This window comes from Somniosus microcephalus, chromosome 10, assembly GCF_052327205.1.
Source record: "Somniosus microcephalus isolate GS21.2 chromosome 10, FLI_Smic_1.0, whole genome shotgun sequence".
NCBI lineage: Eukaryota > Metazoa > Chordata > Chondrichthyes > Squaliformes > Somniosidae > Somniosus > Somniosus microcephalus.
Genome location: NC_140996.1, coordinates 170,024,153 through 170,041,764, shown reverse-complemented (window position 1 = coordinate 170,041,764; position 17,612 = coordinate 170,024,153). Strand labels below are relative to the sequence as shown.

The following is a 17,612-nucleotide window of genomic DNA, read 5'->3' as shown; positions in this document are numbered from 1 at the left end:
CTGGTTATTGACCCCTCTACTAAAGGGGAAAAGTTCCTTTCTATCTACCCTATCTATGCCCCTCATAATTTTGTACACCTCAATCAGGTCCCCCCTCAGCCTTCTCTGCTCTGAGGAAAACAACTCCAGCATGCCCAGTCTCTCTTCATAGGGTGGGTGTGTGTGCTGTGAAGAGGATGTCGAGAAACTCCAGGATGATTTGGACATGTTGGGTGATTGGGCAGAAACATGGCAGATACAATATAACGTGGATAAATGTGAGGTTGTCCACTTTGGTGGCAAAAACAGGAAGGCAGATTATCTAAATGGCAATAGATTGGGAGAAGGGGGAAGTACAACGAGACCCGGTCCTTGTGCACCAGTCGCTGAAGGGAAGCATGCAGGTGCAGCAGGCAGTTAAGGCGGCCAATGGTATGTTGGCCTTCGTAGTGAGAGGGTTTGAGTACAGGAACAAGGATGTTTTGCTGCAGTTGTACAGGGCCTTGGTGAGACCGCACCTTGAGTATTGTGTGCAGTTTTGGTCGCCTTATCGGAGGAAGGATGTTCTTGCCATGGAAGGAGTTCAGCGAAGATTCACCAGGCTGATACCTGGGATGGCAGGAATGACGTATGAGGAGAGATTGGGTCGATTGGGCTTGTACTCGCTGGAGTTTTAGAAGAATGAGAGGTGATCTCATTGAAACTTATAAAATTCTGACAGGACTGGACAGACTAGATGCAGGAAGGATGTTCCTGATGGTTGGGGAGTCCAGAAACAGGGGACACAGTCTAAGGATAAAGGGTAGGCCATTTAGGACAGAAATGAGGAGGAATTTCTTCACCTAGACAGTGGTGAACCTGTGGAACTCTCTACCACAGAAGGCGGTGGAGGCCAGTTCATTAAATATATTCAAGAAGGAGTTGGATATATTTCTTAAGGCTAAAGGGATCAAGGGGTATGGGGAGAAGCAGGGACCGGGTACTGAATTTGGATGATCAGCCATGATCGCATTGAATGGCGGAGCAGGCTCGAGGGGCCAAATGGCCTACTCCTGCTCCTATCTTCTATGTTTCTATGTTTCTATAGCTGAAGCACTCCAGCCCAGGTAACATCCTGGTGAATCTCCTCTGCACCCTCTCCAATGCAATGACATCCTTCCTATAGTGTGGCGACCAGAATTGCACACAGTATTCCAGCTGTGGCCTAACTAGCGTTTTGTACAGCTCCATCATAACCTCCCTGCTCTTATATTCTATGCCTCGGTTAATGAAGGCAAGTATCCCATATGCCTTTTTAACCACTTTATCGACCTGTCCTGCTGCCTTCAGGGATTTATGTACATGCACACCAAGGTCCCTCTGATCCCCTGTCCTTCCTAAGGTCCTACCATTCATTGTGTATTCCCTTGCCTTGTGAGTCCTCCCAAAATGCATCACCTCACACTTTTCAGGGTTAAATTCCATTTGCCACTGTACTGCCCATCTGACCAACCCGTCTATATTGTCCTGTAGCCTGAGGCTTCCCTCCTCGCTATTTACCACTCCACCAATTTGCGTGTCATCTGCAAACTTACTGATCATACCTCCTACATTCATATCTAAATCATTAATGTACACTACAAACAGCAAGGGACCCAGCACCGATCCCTGTGGTACACCACTGGACACAGGCTTCCAGTCACAAAAACATCCTTTGACCATCACCTTCTGCCTCCTGCCACTAAGCCAATTTTGGATCCAATGTGCCAAATTGCCCTGGATCCCATGGGCTCTTACCTTCTTGACTAGTCTCCCATGCGGGACTTTGTCAAAAGCCTTACTGAAGTCCATGTAGACTACATTAACTGCACTACCCTCATCCACACACCTAGTCACCCCCTCGAAAAATTCAATCAAATTGGTTAGACATGATCTCCCTCTGACAAAGCCATGCTGACTATCCTTGATTAATCCTTGCCTCTCCAAGTGGAGACTAATTCTGTCCCTCAGAATTTTTTCCAATAATTTGCCTACCACTGATGTTAGGCTCACTGGCCTGTAATTCCCTGGTTTATCCCTACTACCCTTCTTGAATAATAGTACTATGTTGGCTGTTCCAGTCCTCTGGCACTTCCCCTGTGGCCAGAGAGGTTCTGAAAATTTGTGTCAGAGCCCCTGCAATCTCCTCCCTTGCTTCACACAGCAGCCTGGGATACATCTCGTCTGGGCCTGGGGATTTATCCACTTTTAAGCCCGCTAAAACTGCTAGTACCTCCTCCCTCTCAATACTAATTTGTTCAAGTAGATCACAATCCCCCTGCCCGATTTCTATGCCTATATCGTTCTTCTCCATAGTGAACACAGATGCAAAATATTCATTTAAAACTTCACCTACATCTACCAGCTCTACACAGATTGCCACTTTGGTCCCTAATGGGCCCTACTCTTTCCCTGGTTATCCTCTTGCCCTTAATAGACTTATAAAACACCTTGGGATTTGGATTTTCTGAAGGCCTTTGATAAAGTTCCACATAAGAGGTTAGTGTGCAAAATTAAAGCACATGGGATTGGGCGTAATATACTGGCATGGATTGAAAATTGGTTAACAGACAGGAAACAGAGAGTAGGAATAAATGGGTCTTTTTCAGGGTGGCAGGCGGTGACTAGTGGGGTACCGCAGGGATCAGTGCTTGGGCCCCAGCTATTCACAGTATATTATCAATGATTTGGATGAGGGAACCAAATGTAATATTTCCAAGTTTGCTGACGACATGAAACTAGGTGGGATTGTGAGGAGGATGCAAATAGGCTTCAAAGTGATTTAGACAAGTTGAGTGAGTGGGCAAATACATGGCAGATGCTGTATAACGTGGATAAATGTGAAGTTATCCACTTCGGTAGGAAAAGCAGAAAGGTAGAGTATTACTTAAATAGTGCTAAATTGGGAAATGCTGATGTACAAAGGGACCTGGGTGGGTGTCCTTGTTCACCAGTCACTGAAAGCAAACATGCAGGTGCAGCAAGCAGTTAGGAAAGCAAATGGTATGTTGGCCTTCATTGCAAGAGGATTTGAGTACAGGAGCAAGGATGTCTTACTACAGTTGGGGCCTTGGTGAGACCACACCTGGAATACTGTGTGCACTTTTGGTCTCCTTACCCAAGAAAGGATATACTTGCCATAGAGGGAGTGCAGCGAAGGTTCACCAGACTGATTCCTGGGATGGCAGGACAGTCGTACGAGGAGAGATTGGGTTGACTAGGCCTGAATTCACTAGAGTTTAGAAGAATGAGAGGGGATCTCATTGAAACATATAAAATTCTGACAAGACTAGACAGACTGGATGCAGGGAGGATGTTTCCCCTGGCTGGGGGGTCTAGAATGAGGGGTCACAGTCTCAGGGTAGGACATTTAGGACTGAGATGAGGAGAAATTTCTTCACTCAGAGGGTGGTGAACCTGTGGGATTCTCTACCACAGAAGGCTGTGGAAGCCAAGTTACTGAATATATTTAAGGAGGAGATAGATAGATTTCTAGACACAAAAGGCATCAAGGGGTACAAGGAGAGAGCAGGAATATGGTATTGAGATAGAGGATCAGCCACGATCATATTGAATGACGGAGCAGGCTCCAAGGGCCGAATGGCCTACTCCTGCTGCTATTTTTCTATGTTTCCATGTCCTTCCCACTAGTTGGTGGCCTACAGAATACACCTAGTACTGTAATGGCACCTCAATTGTTTCTCAACTTTAACCAAATAGATTCTGTCCTTGACCCCTCCAGGACATCCTCTCTCTCCAGCAATGTAATATTCTCCTTAATCAATACTGCTACCCCACCTCCTTTCTTTCCTTCCCTATCTTTCCTGAACACCTTGTATCGAGGAATATTTAGTACCCAATCCTGCCCATTTTTGAGCCAGGTCTCAGATATCGCCACAACATCATATTCCCATGTGTCTATGTGCGCCTGCAACTCACCAACCTTATTTACCACACTTCGTACATTCACACACATGCATTGTAAACCTATCTTTGACCTTCTTGTATTGAGCCTTTCCACTATCTACAAGGCACAAGTAAGGAATGTGATGGCATACTCTCCACTTGCCTGGATGAGTGCAGCTCCAACAACACAAGAAGCTTGGCACCATCCAGGACAAAGCAGCCCACTTGATTGGCACCCCATCCACCACCTTAAACATTCACTCCCTCCACCACCGGCGTACCGTGGCTGCAGTGTGTACCATCTTCAAGATGCACTGCAGCAACTCGCCAAGGCTTCTTCGGCAGCACCTCACAAACCAGCGACCTCTACCACCTAGAAGGACAAGGGCAGCAGGCGCATGGGAACACCACCACCTCCAAGTTCCCCTCGGATTCACACATTATCCGGACTTGGAAGTATATCGCCGTTCCTTCATCGTCGCTGGGTCAAAATCCTGGAACTCCCTAACAGCACTATGGGAATACCTTCACCACATGGACTGCAGCAGTTCAAGAAGGTGGCTCACCACCACCTTCTCAAGGGCAATAAATGCTGGCCTTGCAAGGAACGCCCAAATCCCATGAACTAATAAAATTCTCTCTTAGTCTGTCCCCACCGAATACCGTACTATTTCTTACTCTAGCGCAATTTGTCTCTCTGCATCCTTTGTGCACCTGGTTTCTCCTTTCTAATGCTACATCCTGGTGCTCATCCCCCTGCCAAATTAGTTTAAACCCTCCCCAACAGCACTAGCAAACCCCCCCCCCGGTGAGGACATTGGTCCCAGCTCTGTTGAGGTGCAACCCACCCGGCCTGTGCAGGTCCCACCTCTCCCAGAACCGGTTCCAATGTCCCAGGAACCTAAAGCCCTCCCTCCTGCACGCATTCATCTGCTATATCCTCCTATTTCTATACTCGCTAGCTCGTGGCACCGGGAGTAATCCGGAGATTACTACTTTTGAAGTCCTCTTTCCTAGCTCCCTAAAATCTGCCTGCAGGACCTCATCCCTCTTTCTACCTATGTCGTGGATACCGATATGGACCACGACCTCTGACTGTTCACCCTCCCCCCTCCGAATGTTCTGCAGCTGATCAGTGACATCCTTGACCCTGGCACCAGGGAGGTAAGATACCATCCTCGAATCATGTCTGTAGCCGCAGAAATGCCTGTCTGTTCCCCTAACTATCGAATCTCCTATTATTATGGCTTTCCCGATCTTCCTCCTCACCCCACTGTACAGCTGGGCCACCTGTGGTGCCATGGACTTGGATGTGGCTATGCTCCCCAGAAGAACCATTTCCCTCACCAGTATTCAGTACTGAATACTGGTTGGAGAGCAAGATGCACTCAGGGGACTCCTGCACGATCTGCCTGGTCCTCCTCGTCTGTCTGACGGTCACCGTTTCCCTCTCTGCCTGCACACTCTTATGCTGCGGGGTCACCACCTCCTGAAACATGCTACCCACGTAGCCCTCAGCCTCACGGATGCACCACAGTGACGCCAGCTGCTGCTCAAGCTCAGAAATCTGGAGCTTGAGCTCCTCCAGCTGACGCCACTTCCTGCACATATGGTTGTCCAGGACACGGAAATCATCCTGGAGTCCCCACATGGTACAAGATGTGCAATACTGAGGAGGACAACAACAAATTACAAGAAGACATTAATAAACATGCAGAATGAGCATATAATTGGCAAATTCATTTCAACACAGATAAGTGCGAGGCATTATATTTTGGTAATAAAAATGAAGTCACATATTACTTGGAAACTAAGAATCTAAATGTGGTAGAGCAGAGAGATCTGGGGAGTACAAATACACAAGTCACTAAAAGTAGTGACGCAGGTTAATAAGGTCATAAAAAAAGCAAACCAAGCACTAGGGTTTATTTCTAGAGGGATGGAATTGAAAATAGAGAAGTTATGTTAAACTTGTCTCGAACCTTGGTTAGACCACACTTGGAGGACTGTATACAGCTCTGGTTGCCATATTATAAAAAAAATAGAGGCACTGGAGAGGGTGCAAAAATGATTTACAAGAATGATACCAGAAATGCAAGGTTATACCTGACGTAAGAAAACTACTAGGCACTTGGTCTAAGTATTAAACAAGGCTTTAATTAACTGTTTTTCAACATGGAGATCTAGTTGTGTCCTTCACTAGTTCCTGTTAAAGAATGTCCTGCACAAGCTGGGCCCATGCCCGAGTATTTATACTCTCCCTGGACAGCGCCACCAGCAGGCCACCCAGTATTATTATGTAAGTCATTTTCACATGAATGACAAGATTCATGTCAATACCCATCAGGAAAAGATGAACAGGCTGGGTCTCTTATACTTTTGAAAGGTTTTGACAGAGTAGACACAGAGAGTGTTTCCACTTGTGAAGAGAAAAACTAGACCTATCAATATAAGATAGTCACCAAGAAATCAAAGAGAGAATTCAGAAGAAACTTATTTACCCAGAGAGTAGTGAGAATGTGAAACTTGCTACCACAGGGAGTGGTTTAAGCGAATTGTTTCGATGCATTTAAGGGGAGGCTAGATAATGAGGGAGAAGGGAATAGAGGGTTATGCTGATAAGAGTTAGAGGAGGAAGGATGGAGGAGGCTCAAGTGGAGCATAAACGCCAGCATGGACTGGTTGGGCCGAATGGCCTGTTTCTGTGCTGTATATTCTATGTAATTCTATGTAAGTAAAGATTCTAATTGGAAGAAGACCTTAAGCTACATGTCAAAACAAACCAGGTAGCTCAGCTGTGTTCATGCTACCTGCAAGAAAATTCAAATGCAACAGTTTGGAAAAAAATAAAAGATAGAAAGTGTACCTCAGTCATTTTGCCACAAATGGTACATTTCCCATAATTTCCTTGGGTAACATGACTTGTATGTGCTGGAGCCTTTTGTTTCTCTTCATAAAAAGATAAGCAGGACGTACTGCAAAATTCCTGGAATGTTTCACTGGAATCTACTTGTGCAACAATTGTTCCCTTCGTATTAGTTATCTCTCTGCGAAATAGGATAACAAGTCTCATTAGTATATCACATCACTTTTTTTTTAAATTATGCAACATTACATTTTAAAATGAAAAAGTTATGGAGGGATATATGGTGTTACAAATGGAGAAACAGTGACGTCTTTGTTCCTCTCTTACAAAATACTAGTGCTGTTACAAACCTATCCAAAATATTTTCAACTAAACTGCTTTCAAGGTTTTTATAATATAAATTAGGAACTGACTAAAAACTGTTAGATCATAATTTTCAGGGGAAGCAACCTTAAAATACCCCAACATTGGGATCTACTTGTGCGAGAGGAAAAAAAAAATCAATGCCAGTGGGGCCAGCCCTGAATTGTTTATGAACGCAGCATAAAGACATTGCTACAGTTTTGGGTACTGGTTTAAATTAGCGTTTCTAAAAACAACAAAAATGACTCATTACACAGTATCCTTATTAGAGATACCGATTACGTAGTCTTTCATATATTTTGAATAGCTTCATTAATGTTTTTATTTGAAGGTTTTGGTCTTTTTCAAAAGACTAGCTTGAAGTTCCTGTTTCCTAAAGCTAGCCAGCTGAGGGTACATGCTGTAGTCTGGGCGTGTACAGTTTGCACTATTTCATACCATGCATCAGTAGGATTCTCGGTGGAAATAGAAGGTTGTCTCTGCTCAATCTGAAATAGGATTTGTGACTTTTTTGTTTTCCAAATTATTGCAAAACAATATGGAGGGCAAATTTTTATTTTTTTTCCAGTTCTGTTTTATATTTAAACTGTTATATTATAAAATGTGTAATCTATCATGAACTGCTTAATTTTACTCCCGAGACAACCAGACAAACAAATGGGTGATTAACAGTATCTGTTTTGTTTGTACTTGGGAATAAAGTGAACATTTATTAAAAAATATATATTTTTCTCAATGGAAAAGTCAAAATGTCTTTGCCCAGACTACCACAGTATTTTTTCCCCAAAATTATTTTAAACTCAACTGCCAGGTGAATTTGGATTAATGTGTTGGCTTTGCTGTTTCCCCTGTAAATGCCTTTGTTCTCCCCGATTGGTTGCAGTCTATGTCAATCACGACAAGTTTCTCCCCACCCAGTTTGGCTTGAAATATAGTTTATTTTTGAGTCAAACATTCACCCTCAGCACTAAGCTCTGCTCCCTTGCAGTCAACCGTTGTAGTGTGAAGTCATTAAATTTTGTGAATTTAAAAAGTGAGCTTTGGGACTTTTATCAAGGTTATTCATCTTTTTGGGGGTAAATGTTACAAATTTTTACAACCAATGGCACAACTCGCCGTTCATGGGGGAACTTGCTGTTTGCAAGTATCAGTAAAGCATTTTGGGGTTCAAACGTAAAAATAAATGAGTTGTGTGTATCCAAATACAGAAACAGCATAAAACATGAATTTTTAAACGATTTAATGTTCAAAGCAATGTAAAAAAAAGGGATCTTTTGTCAATTATGCAATTTTTGCATTTATTAAATTAACCAAGTGCTTACTTACTGACTTCCAGTGATAGAGAGGGAGAGTGGAACCTTTACATTTCTCTGCTTTTATCTCTCCCCATTTTGTTGCCAGACCTCAGGACCCTCTTGGCCTCCCGACCCCCTAGTACTCGTACTGGGTGTCAGCCTTGGCTCAGTGGTAGCACTCTCGCCTCCGAGTCAGAAGGTTGTGGGTTCAAATTCCACTCCAGACCAGTACTTTCGGATGACAGAAGTCCTGTCTGCCTTCTCAGGTGGTTGTATAAGATCCCACGAGGAAGTGCAGCAGCGGCATTCTCCCAGTGCCCTGGCCAATATTTATCCCCCAACCAACATCACTGAATCTACAGATGATCTGATCATCACATTGCTGTTTGTGGGACCTTGCTGCGCGCAAATTGGCTGCCACATTTCCTAGATTACAACAGTTGACCACACTTCAAGAGTACGTAACTGGCTGTGAAGCACTATGGGACACCCTGAGGTCATGAAAGGCACTATATAAATTAAACTCCTTCTTTCTTACTCGTAAACCTGGGAAATACCCCACAAGGTCAACCCCATGTTCTATCCCCCAGTGAAAATCCCAAGACCCCCACTGTAGTGCTGACAAACTCCAAGACGCCCATTCCCAGTTCCTCCATATGTCCCATGACCTACCCCTCTCTAATGCTGCTAAATATAGATAACTATTCCGGGTTTTAAAAAAGGTAATATGTAAAGGAAATAAATAATCGAGGCGATGATTTACTTTTGAAGGAAAAATAGACAATAGCAGAATTTTGATCGTGAAAACACTAGAAATTTTAAAATACCATGAAATTAAAATTGAATTTGATCTGTTCAGTCACTGTAAATGAGCAGCTCAGATAAAACACTATTACATTGCATAACACTCCTGTTGTATAAAACAGTGCATCCTGGCTCACCATGAGCGATTGGCTAGCAATACATCAAAAATAGCATGTCAGACACTGTTACAAATGCAAAATAATCTTAAAACACCAAACATTTCTGAGTTGCACTTTTAACCTTCAGTCTGAAAATGACAGGCAAAGTTTTCTGTTCAAAGAACAATTAAAATCTGGCTAACCCGAGTCTAACAACAATTGGACTTCTTGATCTTAAGGCACAGATCTCCACCTTACAGAATAACATTTATAATTTCTCTGTTATTATAAAAAAAACAGTACAGCAACTGACATACAGAGAGCAATGGTACTGGAAATCCACTAGGTTTGCAATAAAAAAAGCATGTCACATAACTTGCACTGGTGTGCATCAAGCAAATCATTTAAAAAGGGAATGTAGCTTTATTACAAAAAATCACTGCATTTCAACATATGCTAAAAATTCTCCAAGAAAGTATTCTTCATGAGGTAGCAATCTGCATCATAATTTCACAGGATCTCCTACACTTCACACACCTGCAGCCAGAAAGCATTTCAGTAAAATGTTATCACCAAAATTGCATCAATGTTAGCTGGACAATCAGATTTACATATTAGCCATTCGCTTAATTGAACTGTCAAATGGAGTAACTGCTAAACAATGGGTCAGAATTTGCTGCTAAAATAATCGCAAGTTTAATGCACATGCCGTTACTAATGTGTAAATTTTCCGGCAACTTGGACAAGGAAGGGATACCTTATGAATTGCAAATCGCCACAAGTTACTGGTTGATTTTTTTGTGGATAACACTTCTGTGAAGCACCTTGGGATGTTTTATTACGTTAAAGGCGTTATATAAATATAAATAAATTGTTGTTGATGTGCGCCACGAAAACAGTAGCTCGACTTAACCTCACTGAGTTTCAAGAAACTGCTGCATTTGCACATTAAGTGCCAATTAAACTCGCCGCAGAAAGTCAACAGCGCAAGTACCTTTTTAGTGAGGAGGTTTATGCTCCTGCAATGCCACTCAACCTCTCTGGCCCAGAAAGGGAACAAGTGAAACTGCGGAGTCTCATTCTGCAGGTAGTAACTTGTTCAGAGAGATTTACATTTTTTTTGCTTGCTTTTCCTTTGTCTCTTTTCTTCTCTCTCAATCCAATCTTTCTTTTCCTCTTTATTTCTCTTTCTATATCCAATTTGACTCTAATTCACCCCATTTCCTTCACTGTCCTTCCTCTGTTTCTTTCACAACCCATGAAAGTCATTGTTTAAGGAGATGGACTGTTGGTCCCGTTGTTCACCAGGGTCCCAGATGCCCCACTGCCCCATATCAATTCATACTTCCAGCACAAATTTTTTTGAGCTGAAGGGTGAGGGAAAAAGTCTAACTAACGGGGCATGCCGTGAGATGCCCCGCTCCAGCAAATTCTGGGCCATTATGTTTGGTACTCTGGTCACAATTTGCAACATATCGTGAATCAAAATTGTATGCTGCAAGTAAATTTGCACAACTGCTTCCAAAACATCAATTCTAGAGGATGACAGCTTTTAATACATGTAACACAAAAGATAGTTTCTTACTTTTTGCACGTAGTACACAGTTTCTTTGGGGCTGGTTTATGAGAAAATGATGATAAGCAAGTAGTAGAGCAGAAGAGGTAAGATGAGCCTTTTCTCTGGTATGCGGTTTGACCTTTCTGCAATGGCTTTTTGCAGTGAGCACAAATGACTTTCACAGATGGCTTAGCTTGTTGCTGAAGTCCAGAGGACTGGAAGACTGGTTTTGAAAGAGGCGCCATAGGCACAACAGAATCTGAAACATTCAGTTTACGATTTGTGGGGAATGAAGATGACTGTGATAGCCACGAATCTTGAAATAAAATATTCATATTTGACAATAGTTAGAACTACATTACATTTTACACTTGCATTTAAAAATACAAAATTTAGCAATTCATCAAAATTGTTTTTCAAATCAGTTACTATTTTGCATTTTAAATGGAAAAAATAGCATCAGGAGCTCATTTATTGAAAAACTAACTAACCAAACATATTTAACATAAACTGTATGAATACAATTTCAGAAATATTTATCAACCTCTGAAACACTTAAATTAACAGAGTGTTACAATTCAATTTATTTAAAATCAACCCTTCACATAGATGTTTGGCAGCTCATTTCCTGCTATATTTGCTCCTATCCTATATATATTTTTCAATACAGTGCTTAATATTTTCCAAGTAAAAATGTACTCTAAACTTTTATCATAAACTGTGCAAATCCAAAAAGCAAATACTTCTGCATTCAGGAATTACAAAAAAATGTAGGTAGCAAAGTTTTCTTGCAACAAACTGAACTCCTTAGTTATAGTAAAAAAAATCTGAAATCACACCATTCCAAAAAAAATTACCCCATTGGCCACTGTATAATGAATGATTGCAAATATTTTGAACTAATAAAATATTAACTACAGTAATTCAGTTTTATTCACCATTTACAGGATGGCTGGAAGATCCATACACTTCACTGATTCTTATGTCATTCATGGTCATATCTTCACCGGTTCCATTGTTTACCTAAAAAAGGCATTTGTACTTTAAAACAAACTCTCTGAAGTTTGACAAGTTTGTGTAGTCTGTAAACTGGGGGTGGAGTGGGCAAAGGCAAGGTAACCAGTAGAATTTAAAAAAAAATTGTACTAGAATTATGCACTTTCACATAAACAATTTCAACATTCTGACTCTTGAATGAGTGTGTTCAGCAATCTGTTTGATGACCCAAGGATCATAAAACTCCCAAAGTTGCTACCACTGACCCAAGACTGACACTGTGAAGATAACGTTTAACAGCTAACTTAGCATCAAAGATTAGCAGAATGAAGAGAGAATATCCTGTGCAAAATTTATTGAAAATCTAACTACATCATAAGAATCTTGCGTCTGCATAGTGCACACACTTGCTGTCTGCACTACTTGCCACCACATTTTTGTCACACTTATTGCGTCAATCTTCGTCCACCATCATCATTTCCTATGTCCACAGTTATTATGCGTTTCGCCTGTGTAAACATGTCATGTTGTAATTAGATAATCTGATTTCTTGGTGATTTTGTGCCTTATCTGTGAATATAGTCAGCAATTCAGAAAACATTCAGAACCTCCAATCACCATTTTGGGTTATCTTCAGCTAAGTTGCGATTTAAAATTTTGGGTTTATCCTGTGTGTCATTTTCAGTTATTTAGTTCACTTTATTCAATCTTTCAGCTTGCAACCTATTCTTTCCCATTTGAATTTAGGACTTAAAATTGGATTTTTCACTGATCATTTCCTGAGCTCACCTATTTGCTAATCTTAGAAATAGTAGATGCATTGCTGGTCATCTTCCAAAATTCTATAGACTCTGGAACAGTCCCCATGGATTGGAGGGTAGCTAATGTAACCGCACTATTTAAAAAAGGTGGTAGAGAGAAAACGGAGAATTATAGACCGGTAAGCCTGACATCGGTAGTGGGGAAAATGCTAGAGTCCATTATAAAAGATGTAATAGAAGAGCATTTGGAAAACAGTGACAGGATTGGACAAAGTCAACATGGATTTACAAAAGGTAAATCATGCTCGACTAATCTACTGGAATTTTTTGAGGATGTAACTGGTAGAATAGATAAGAGAGAACCAATGGATGTGGTGTATTTGGACTTGCAGAAGGCTTTCGATAAGATCCCGCATAAGAGATTAGCGTGCAAAGTTAAAGCACATGGGATTGGGGGTAAGGTACTGACTTGGATATAGAACTGGTTGGCAGACAGGAAGCAAAGAGTTGGAATAAACGGGTCTTTTTCCGAGTGGCAGGCAGTGACTAGTGGGATACCGCAGGGATCGGTGCTAGGGCCCCAGTTATTCACAATAAATATTAATGATCTAGACGAGGGAACTAGATGTAATATCTCCAAGTTTGCAAATGACACAAAGCTGGGTGGGCGTGTGTGCTGTGAGGAGGATGCAGAGAAACTCCAGTATGATTTGGACAGGTTGGATGATTGGGCAGATGCAGTATAATGTGGATAAATGTGAGGTTATCCACTTCGGTGGCAAAAACAGGAAGGCAGATTATTATCTGAACGGCAATAGATTGGGAAAAGGGGAAGTGCAACGAGACCTGGGTGTCCTTGTGCACCAGTCGCTGAAGGTATGCATGCAGGTGCAGCAGGTGGTTAAGAAGGCAAATGGTATGTTGGCCTTCATAGCGAGAGGATTCGAGTGCAGGAGCAAGGATGTCTTGTTGCAGTTTTACAGGGCCTTGGTGAGACCACACCTTGAGTATTGTGTGCAATTTTGGTCGCCTTATCTGAGGAAGGATGTTCTTGCCATGGAGGGAGTGCAGCGAAGATTCACCAGACTGATACCTGGGATGGCAGGAATGACGTATGAAGAGAGATTGGGTCGATTAGGCTTATATTCGCTAGAGTTTAGAAGAATGAGAGAGGATCTCATTGAAACTTATAAAATTCTAACAGGACTAGACAGACTAGAAGCAGGAAGGATGTTCCTGATGGCGGAGGAGTCCAGAACCAGGGGTCACAGTCTAAGGATAAGGGGTAAGCCATTTAGGACTGAGATGAGGAGGAATTTCTTCACCCAGAGTGGTGAACCTGTGGAATTCTGTATCACAGAAGGCAGTTGAGGCCAATTCATTACATATATTCAAGAAGGAGTTGGATATATTTCTTAAGGCTAAAGGGGTATGGGGAGAAAGCAGGGACAGGGTACTGAATTTGGATGATCAGCCATGATCGCATTGAATGGCGGAGCAGGCTCAAGGGGCCGAATGGCCTACTCCTGCTCCTATCTTCTATGTTTCTATGTTTGTCTTTGTAGTGTATGAACAGTCAGTGGCTCTTTCAGTGTGCTGAATCAAAACGGCTGACACAGAAAATGCAACAAGATACAGTACATTATTAATTTATGTGAACCATACTTGTGGCCCTAACTCTGGATATTCCTGAAACTTCAGGCCCAGTGTAACTGCACAGCTGGCACCATGTACCATCCAGCAGCAGCCCAACCCATTGGAAGGAAGCAGCACCAATGTAGATTAAGGCAAAGGTAAGCCTTATGTAGGAAATGGCCATATGTATAGGTACACAAGAATCAAAGTACAACAAATCAATGTCAACATTGCACATTTTTTTTATTGCACTTCGCCCTCAGAATGGAATGTAAATTATTTTAGACTGCCTATGCTCCAAGCAACTCACCTCCTCTGCTTCCCAAAATGTAATATGCTTTGTTATTTAACTATAAATAACAAAACCAAATTCAACAAAATTTCATCACTGTATTCAATAATTATGCATCTTTGGCACACATATTTCACAAATCAATAGTATCAAAATTAACTTTTTTATAAAAAGGAAACCGTATTTGGAATAAATTAAACTAAAGTTATGAATGCCATTTGTTAGATACTGACAAAAATTTAATTACCATGGAAACTTTAGGCATGGTTACTAACTTAACTCAATAAATTAGTATATCATGCTAAAACCATTGTTCCAATGCAACATGCATACTTGGTGATGCTCAATGATGACTTATTTTTGTATTCCAAATGTTTATCCTTTTATTTTTTAGTATGCAATTTGTGACTATTTGTTTATATGCCTAATATACCTATATGGTTGGGACGAATAGCATAGACACATTTAATGGGAAACTAGTTAAGTACATGAGGGAGAAAAGAATATAAAATATGTTGATAGGGCGATTTGAGGTAAGGTGGGAGGAGGCTCGTATGGAGCATAAACACTGGAATAGACCTGTTGGGCCGAATGGCCTGTTTCTGTGCTGTAACATGCGAAATAAAGTATGTAAAAAGGGTAGTATATATACGACTTTAAAATTGGTCCTAAATTATATCTGTGCATCCTGGTCCAATTATCCCATGTCCTCCTATTCGTATTTACCTGAAAACTATTTGCCTGTTCCTATTCATAGCCTCTTCCATATACAGTAACCTCTTTCGTATCCGGCACCTACGGGACCAGGATGGTGCCGGTTGATTAAAAATTCCGGATAACGGAAAGGTATCCCTACCGAGGCAATTTATATATCGGCCGACCTCAGACCAGAAGAAGGTACATGGAGTGACAATGGCCCATGGTACGAGAGCCCCGTTACACAGCCACAAGTGCTGGAGCCCCGGTCACAGGTACAGGAGCCCCTATCACAGGGCCACAGGTACAGGAGCCCCGATCACATGGCCACAAGTGCTGGAGCCCCGGTTACATGGTCACAGGTACAGGAGCCCCGATCACACGGCCACAGGTACAGGAGCCCCGATCACACGGCCACAAGTGCTGGAGCCCCAGTCACACAGCCACAGGAGCCCCGATCACACGGCCACAGGTACAGGAGCCCCGATCACAGGGCCACAGGTACAGGAGCCCCGATCACAGGGCCACAAGTGCTGGAGCCCCGGTTACATGGTCACAGGTACAGGAGCCCCGATCACACGGCCACAGGAGCCCCGATCACACGGCCACAGGTACAGGAGCCCCGATCACAGGGCCACAGGTACAGGAGCCCCGATCACATGGCCACAAGTGCTGGAGCCCCGATCACATGGCCACAAGTGCTGGAGCCCCGGTTACATGGTCACAGGTACAGGAGCCCCGATCACACGGCCACAGGTACAGGAGCCCCGATCACAGGGCCACAGGTACAGGAGCCCCGATCACATGGCCACAAGTGCTGGAGCCCCGGTTACATGGTCACAGGTACAGGAGCCCCGATCACACGGCCACAGGTACAGGAGCCCCGATCACAGGGCCACAGGTACAGGAGCCCCGATCACATGGCCACAAGTGCTGGAGCCCCGATCACATGGTCACAGGTACAGGAGCCCCGATCACATGGCCACAGGTACAGGAGCCCCGATCACACGGCCACAGGTACAGGAGCCCCGATCACATGGCCACAAGTGCTGGAGCCCCGATCACATGGCCACAAGTGCTGGAGCCCCGGTTACATGGTCATAGGTACAGGAGCCCCGATCACATGGCCACAAGTGCTGGAGCCCCGGTCACACAGCCACAGGAGCCCCGATCACACGGCCACAAGTGCTGGAGCCCCGGTCACACAGCCACAGGAGCCCCGATCACACGGCCACAGGTACAGGAGCCCCGATCACAGGGCCACAGGTACAGGAGCCCCGATCACAGGGCCACAGGTACAGGAGCCCCGATCACATGGCCACAGGTACAGGAGCCCGATCACACGGCCACAAGTGCTGGAGCCCCGGTTACATGGTCACAGGTACAGGAGCCCCGATCACAGGGCCACAGGTACAGGAGCCCCGATCACATGGCCACAAGTGCTGGAGCCCCGATCACACAGCCACAGGAGCCCCGATCACACGGCCACAGGTACAGGAGCCCCGATCACACGGCCACAGGTACAGGAGCCCCGATCACATGGCCACAAGTGCTGGAGCCCCGGTTACATGGTCACAGGTACAGGAGCCCCAATCACACGGCCATAAGTGCTGGAGCCCCGGTCACACAGCCACAGGAGCCCCGATATCACGGTCACAGGTACAGGAGCCCCGATCACACGGCCACAGGTACAGGAGCCCCGATCACACGGCCACAGGTACAGGAGCCCCGATCACACGGCCACAGGTACAGGAGCCCCGATCACACGGCCACAGGTACAGGAGCCCCGATCACACGGCCACAGGTACAGGAGCCCCGATCACACGGCCACAGGTACAGGAGCCCCGATCACACGGCCACAAGTGCTGGAGCCCCGATCACACGGCCACAAGTGCTGGAGCCCCGGTCACACGGCCACAAGTGCTGGAGCCCCGGTTACACGGCCACAAGTGCTGGAGCCCCGATCACACGGCCACAAGTGCTGGAGCCCCGGTTACACGGCCACAAGTGCTGGAGCCCCGATCACACGGCCACAAGTGCTGGAGCCCCGGTCACACGGCCACAAGTGCTGGAGCCCCGATCACACAGCCACAAGTGCTGGAGCCCCGATCACACGGCCACAAGTGCTGGAGCCCCGGTTACACGGCCATAGGTGCAGGGGACCCGGTTACACAACTAGAGGTGCAGAAGCCATGGTTACATGGCAAAAGGTACGAGAACCCCGGTTACACAGCCACAAATATACAGTATACAGAAGCCTCAAAACCTACTCCTGAATTTTGCCGGTTATTAGAGAATTCCAGATAATTAGGTGCCGCTAGAACGAGTGTTTCCTGTACCAGTCT

General features: G+C 44.2%; 1 protein-coding gene across 1 annotated transcript in view; it reads right to left on the bottom strand.

Moving 5' to 3' along the window:
• zmym2 (zinc finger, MYM-type 2) overlaps positions 1-17,612 on the bottom strand; it is a 170,926-nt gene that overhangs the window by 83,789 nt on the left and 69,525 nt on the right. The window contains exons 4-6 of the mRNA XM_085999145.1: positions 11,826-11,910; positions 10,915-11,203; positions 6,770-6,950 (exon numbers count right to left, since the gene is read on the bottom strand). Coding sequence (XP_085855271.1) covers positions 6,770-6,950; positions 10,915-11,203; positions 11,826-11,910 — 555 coding nt within the window. The remainder of the gene's footprint in view (positions 1-6,769; positions 6,951-10,914; positions 11,204-11,825; positions 11,911-17,612) is intronic.